The sequence below is a fragment of the Penaeus monodon genome, chromosome 14 (genome assembly GCF_015228065.2).
Source record: "Penaeus monodon isolate SGIC_2016 chromosome 14, NSTDA_Pmon_1, whole genome shotgun sequence".
In the NCBI taxonomy this organism is placed as follows: domain Eukaryota; kingdom Metazoa; phylum Arthropoda; class Malacostraca; order Decapoda; family Penaeidae; genus Penaeus; species Penaeus monodon.
Window position 1 is genome coordinate 1464780 of NC_051399.1, and position 8210 is coordinate 1472989.

General features: G+C 24.4%; 1 protein-coding gene across 1 annotated transcript in view; it reads right to left on the reverse strand.

The window, feature by feature from the left end:
* Window positions 1-8210, reverse strand: part of LOC119580780 (syntaxin-1A-like) — a gene marked incomplete in the record, with an annotated part of 109615 nt that overhangs the window by 16148 nt on the left and 85257 nt on the right. Inside the window, 4 exon segments of the mRNA XM_037928892.1 lie at window positions 5102-5239; window positions 5934-6007; window positions 6392-6574; window positions 6844-6918. Of these exon segments, the coding sequence (XP_037784820.1) occupies window positions 5102-5239; window positions 5934-6007; window positions 6392-6574; window positions 6844-6918 (470 nt within the window).

Genomic DNA, 8210 nt, shown 5'->3' on the forward strand with positions numbered 1-8210 from the left:
CTCTCCACTACCTGGCTTCTAGAGATGCATTTTGCAAAGTGCAAGTTTGATAGATACTTTACCATATAAAACATCAATTTCATATAATAAAATACTGCCAAAAAATGCCTTTTTCTATGAATCCATATTATCCAATGATTACAATATCTATAATAAAGAAATACATGAATATATACATACAGTCCAAAAAGAAGACCGCCAGACTCCTGTATAACTCAAAAACACAAGAATAAATATTATTATCCTTTCTTTTATAATATTTCTAAATGAATGTGCTTCTCCCATTAACTTTTTCTGTTTCACAAGTCATCAAAAAAAAAAGTATTCAAAACTTAAAATTTTGATAATATTGCTTCCAATGTTGAAGCTTCATCACTCAAGCCTATCATTATTGCAGGGTAGTAGTTCTCTAAAATATATAATGTACATCTCAACCTGGACGTCATTCAAATTATGATAAATGTGTGTAATAATAAAGCATTCTTTATCAAATCTAGATTAGTCAGGAATCCTGCAACTTCTTTTTGACAGCATATAATCATGTACCACACAAAGCAGTATGTAATTCCAAACATATCACATTCTTTTAATCAATGAGTTTTAATGGGAAGGAGCAAATTGCATATCCTTCTGCTAGGCATTATGTGGAGGAAAAAAACATAATTTGTAAATTGCCTACATTCTCTATGGAAAATATATGAGGAAACAGAAAAAAAGGGAAGATGATATTCCCCATTATCAAAATCTAATAGGGTGAAAACAGAAGATATGAACAATAATGTATATATATATATATATGCATGGTATAAGAATTAATGTATTTATGTAGATTTCTATGTATACATTTTTGTATATTTATGGTTATTCCTATCCATAAATATATAAAAAAAACACTGATACCAAAATCTTCATAAAAAACAGGATTGCTATCTGAATGAACCACATGAGTTCATGGTAAGTAAAAGTGCCTACATGAGAAAGAAAACAGAGATGCTAAGGCAACCCACTTGCTCATCAAAGTAGTCCACCTAACGTTTGCATCTTTCTTTATTTTTTTTTGTTTTATGCAATACACAAAGAAAGTGACAGTAAAATACATAGGAAGGGAGATGGAGATGTACCTTAATAACACTGCTCTTCCAATGTCAGTGAATCAGCCAAAGCTAAAAGTTTGCATAATGAGGACTGGGTATGGACTTCAGCAATATGCCAGGGATGCTGACACTATAAATATATATCCCAATATGTATATACATATACACACACAAATTCATATACATTATATATATACATTATATATATATATATATTATATATATATTATATATATATTTTGCATATATATATACATATATATATACATATATTATATTATATATATTTTATAATATATAATAATATATATATATATAATATATTATATATATATATATATATATATATTCTATATATATATATAACATATATATATTAAAATATATATATATATATATATTGATATATAAATATATATAATATATAATATATAATTATATTATATATATATATATATTTTATAACTATTATATTATATATATATAATTATATATATATATATATATATAAAATATATATATATAACATTTTATATATACATATATAAATATATATATAAATATATATAATAATATATACAACTAAATATATATACAATTATAATATACAAATTTTATATATATAAAATTATATATATATATATTATACATATATATAAAATATAAAATAAATAAAAATATAACAATCTATATATACATTTTCCCTATTTTATTGTACAAAACAATATTATTATAAAACCATTTTAAAAAAAACCCTGATACAAACACCACCCAAACACCCCTCAAACCAAAAACCAACACACCACACATTTATATTATTATATATATTTTATATAATTATATTTATTTTTATATATATATATATTTACAAAATATAATATATAATATAAAATTTTATAAACATATAAAACCATATATAATATAACATATATACTATAACATATATATATATTATACAATATATATATACATATATATATACATATATATATATATATATAATATATATTTTAAATATATATATATACATTATTATATTATGTATATATATAATATTTGTGTTTTTTTTGTTTTGTGTGGGTTTTTGGTTTTTTTTTTGTTGTTTTTTTTTTTTGTTTTTTTTATTGTATTTATTTATTTATTTATGTTATTTTTTTTTGTTTTGTTTTTGTGTGTGTTGTTATTTTATACATTATATTACTTAATATAATATATATAGATATTATATTATAATATTATATATAATTATATATATGTATACTATTATATATAAAACTATTATTACACACAAACACACACACACACACACACACACCACCACCCCACACACACCACACACACACCACACATAAAAATAAAATATTTTAATATATAAAATTTTATATATAATATATATTATATATATATATATATTTTAAAATATATAATATATATATATAATGTACAATATTATATACAATATACATATTAAAATATAATATATAAACATATATTATAATATAAATAATAATAATACAATAATATATATATATATAAATATATATATAAAATTATACTATAGTATATATATATATATATATGTTATATTAATAATATATATTTTTTTTTGTTTTTGTTTTTTTTTGTTATTTGGGGTTAAATTAGTTGTATATTGTATATGTTATGTATTTATTGTATGTATGGTTGTGTGTGTGTGGTTTTTTTATTTGTTTTTTTTTTTGGTTTTTGTTTATATTATATAATTATATATATAATATATATATATATCTATATAATATGTATATATATATTTTATATATGTTATATATATAATTATAATATATTAATATAAAACCCAAAAAAAAAAATTTATAAAAAAATAATAATTAATATATACATATATAATATATATTATATATATATTTTATTTATTATTAAAAGTATTTTTTTTGTATATTATATATTATATTATATATATATATATATATATAAAATCTATATATATCTATTATTATATATTATATATAAATTTATATATTAATTACATTATATTTATATATTTTTATCCATAATCTATCATCTATAATTTTTTATATATTACATTTTATATATATATTTTTACTTTTATTTATATTATTTTAATACATTTATAAAATAATATCTCTAATATATATATATATTTTATTATATTATATATATTACTATTATATATCTCTATTATTATTATATATTCATCTATTATATTAATCTATTTGGATAATATAATATATTACTCTATATACTTTATAAAATTATATCATATATAATATCTATATATTCAAATATATCTATTCTATATATATTATCTCTATATATATATATATAATATATATAACTTATATTATATATATATATTATTCTGTATATACTATATATATATATATATATTTTTATATATAATATATACATATATCTATATATATATTTTATTATTATATAATATCTATATATCTTTTTATATTTATATATTATATATATCCATGATATTATATCTTCTTAAATTATATTTTATATCTATATATATTTATAATATATCATATATATATATATATCTCTATTACTTATATATACATTTTTATATTTTACCCTTATATATCTTTTCCCATCTATTTTCCATATTATATATAGCTATAATTATAAAATATTTTATATATATATTTTTATAATTAAAATATATTCTATCTTATATTATATTAATCTATATATATTATTTATATATTTAATTATTAAAATTTTCCCATATCTTATCTATATATATTTTATTCTATATTCTTCTTCTATTATTATATATATCTTTTTATCTATTTCTATCTATCTCTCTATATATTTCTTCTTATATTTTATATCATCTTCTCTATTTATATTTATACTATATTTATTATTTTATCTCATAATATACTAATATTATCCTATCTTTTATATATCATATATATTAATCCTTATTTTTTATCTTCTATTCTATTATTATTCTATTATCATATATCTCTTATATATATTATATATTACTATATCTAAAATATATACTATATATTATATATATTACTATATACATATATACTATATCTTATTATAATATATATATTATATTATTTTATATATTATAGATTATATATATATATTTATTTATATTTTTATTATATTTATTATTTATATTTCTTATATTATATTATATTATATTTATATTATATTATATTTTACCACCTTTATATTCCCATAAAAAAAATATTTAATATATATATATATATATATATATTATTATTATATATATATTATTAATTATACATATAAATCATATTATATTTATACATATAATTTATATATATCTTAAATATACATATATATTATATATATTAATTATATATATATTATATATATATATTATATATATATCTATATATATATTATTATTAATATATATTATATATATAAAGGGAATGAAGAAGGGAACTGAGAGTGAACAGCTATCAGGTACATCTAGTGTGTTACAGGGACCCTTATTCAGTAAAATTTGCTGGAACTGAGATAATTCTTGAAGTATCTGAAGACATTCCAGTAAATAAATAAACAAGTAATAAAAATAAAAATAAAATACATGAAAATGAAGTAAAGTTAATATAAGAAAAGAAAACAAAGAGAGGGAAAAAAGGTAAAATAAAATGCATCCAATTTAAATAGTAATTAACAAAAATCAATTACAGTTTAATTAAACCACTCTCCAGGTTTAAATATTTCTTGACCTGAAAGGCACAATAATTATCTATTACCGCAATTCTAAGGATCTCGCCTAACCCATCTTAAATGCAATTACAAGGGTTACATCACTTTTACTGAAAAAGAAAAAAAAAAATTAAAATAAAAGTTATGAACTTCAGCATCAAAATTCTTGACTTTCTTTTGACTCTTATCACGCTCTAATCTTATTAAACTAAAATAACGAAAAGACAGTGTGCGCAGCTTCGTACAGCAAAGAGGAACATTTTTGTGCTCACCTGACTCTCTACTAACATGGCCATGTCCATGAACATGTCATGCAGTTCTCTGATGGAATTCTCTAATTTTATAATGTCCGCATGACGAGCTTCAATATCTGCTAGGGTTTGTTTTGCCTGCTGTGTCTCCATGATGATCTAAAGGGGGAGAAAAAATATTAGAAATGAGTAAATAAGGTAAATGATTCCCCTTTCCTCCAGCTGACTTGAACTATACTCAACTACTAGCAGTCTACTTGCATGCATCGGATGATTTCCATTATTTAGTCTTGTTCTTCACATCTATATCTGTCTAAGTAATCCATGGGGCTACAAACATACCTAACAGAAGTTGAACCATCTTTTACTACTGCTGATTCATTTACTATGCTTGTTCATTTCAGTTGTTAGTCCTCATTAAGCATAATATAGAAACATGTTTATTTACCTTCGATGATTAATGTGAAAAAAAAAAAAAAAATACTGGGAAGAATTATGAGTATGAGTATCTAGTTCAAGATTAATAAAAAATATCTAGTGAAATGAAAACAAAACAATTTAATATATGAAAACAAAAATATGAATACCAATCTAAATATATGAATGACTTTCTCTGAACAGTAATCCTGAACACAATGCTACTACTACTGACATACTCAGAGCAAGTCGTCATGGATCCTTTGCTATACTTATTAATAAAATTACAATGACATAGTCTTCCTCCATCAAATATCAAAGTTCTGACCAAGCAATCTGAATACATTGTCAAAAGATGCTATTTTCCACTCTCTCGAAAGGCCTGTAACCACTCCAAGTTCAATGAATGAGCTGTGGAAAGACAGGATATCTTTACCCCTTGTGTGAAGACAGCTGGATTCCCTTGCTCTAACATGTCTTCCAACTCCTCGCTAGTTGTGTTACGGCCAGCTGCAAGTGTCATCAGCATCGGGAAGAAGTTGAGGTTGCAGGAAAGAGAGGTGTACATTGGAAGTTAGTTATGTTAAGACACCAAAATGATGGAAATATATACTAGGAAGCAACTTTGTTCACAGAAGGTGGCTTGTATTATGTGACAAGGAGGCATACATGCATGAGGCACATATCTACTATAACAACAATTTTGTGAAATCAGGATGATAAAAAGCCATCTAAGCAACTCTTCTCTCATCACGCATTCATGACATATTGAAAGTATATTGCTAGGGGTCATATTCAAGTTTAATTCATTCAACTGAATAAGAAGAATGATTTCTCTCTATGCCTTATATCTGTCATCCTTACTCTTACCAATTCAAGAACAATATTACTTACTGATTTCCAGCTGCCTTTGTATCCTGCCCTTGCATCGTTCACGGTAGTCCGTCTGTGTCCGGTTATACTCTGTCATCACCTCTACAAATTTACGACTCAGTGTTGAATGTTGAGTTTTCTTTATCCTTAGATCTGCACTCGCCTTACTAATGTGTTCTTCTGATTCAATGTTTTGCTCAATCACTGAAAATAAAAGTCAAATCAGAAACTTCATGAATATAATATGAAGAATTATATCTATACATCTGGAGACAAAATCTATGTGCTATATAGTATATCTAACCATTGAAGGAATATTCCTTCTGCTCATATCTTACTACATCATCAGCTTAATTACCGGGATTACAACATTATAGTCACCATCATCTCATCCTATTTTGTCATAATTGTTGTTTCCCTGTCCTATTTCACTTGTTCCATTATTCTGTACATCTTGGGTTTATTTAACTTACCTTTAAGCTTGGCTCTGACTCTGTTCGCTGTCTTCTTGATATCAGTCATCATATCATCTAACTCCTGCTTCACCTCTGCAAATACACAAATGTGAATTAAAATGCTTGAACTATTACATGATAAAAGCACATACAAAAAAGATTTCTGAAAGAGAAGGGCAAAAGTATACTGTTGTGTGGATTTAAGCTTCCTTCAGTGCTCAGTATCAACAATGAGTTCCAGATATTTCCCTATAAACTCATTATTCACTGGATGTTCTACCAATGTATGAAATCAAGTCAAAGGACTTGGATATTTCCCTATAACCAAGGCAAATTTCATCACACACATCAAGAACTACCTAGGTATGAAAAGACATCAGAGATCTCTCTCAGAAATAAGTATTGGCATAAGATTAATCTGTCATCATTTCTTTTTATCTAATATTGGATATTGTACTTCCTTTGGGCTAATTGTTCCAAGAATATAATTCCAAGAGGTAACATTCAGGTTTATACAATGGTTGGAAATAGAGGATTCCCTTCTGATGTAATATGTGGGGGTGTCTGCAAGTCCAAACCCATTCAATTCATTGGTAAAAAGCAAAGGATTCCCTTCTGATGCAATGTGTGGGGGTGTCTGCAAGTCCGAACCCTTGCCACAGTGTACGCACTCCATATTTGGATCACTAGAGCAATGCCAGTTCTGCCAGCATGTTATTCTGCTATGTTTAAAAATATGTTTGCAATTCATACCATACCTTTCTCTTCAATATGAAATAACTTAGAGAGACATGATAAAAAGGCAGTGTGATATGTGGGGGGATAGTTTTAGAGGGGGTTACACTTACAAAAGGTTAAATACTTTTTAATAATTTAATTAAAAATTGTAATAATAATAATAATAATAATAATAATAATAATAATGTGTGTGTGTGTGTGTGTGTGGTGTGTGTTTGTGTTGTGTGTGTGTTATGTGTGTGTGTGTATGTGGTGTGTGTATGTGTGTGTGTGTATTGTGTGGTGTGTGGTGTGTGTGTGTGTGTGGGGGTGTGTGTGTTGGTGTGTGTGTGTGTGTTGTTTGGGGTGTGTGTGTGTGTGTGTGTGGGGTGTGTGTGTGGGTGTGTGGTGTGTGTGGTGTGTGCATGTGTGTGTGTGTGTGTGTGTGTGTGTGCATGTGTGTGTGTGTGTGTGTGTGTGTGTGTGTGTGTGTGTGTGTGTGTGTGTGTGTGTGTTGTTGCTGTGTTGCGTTTGTGTGTGTGCGTGTGTGTGCATGTGTGTGTTGTATATTTGTTGTTTGTTGTTGTGTGTGCTGTGGTGCTGTGTGTGTAGAGTGCATGTGTGTGCATGTTGTGCATGTTGTGTATAGTGTGTATGAGTATTATGTG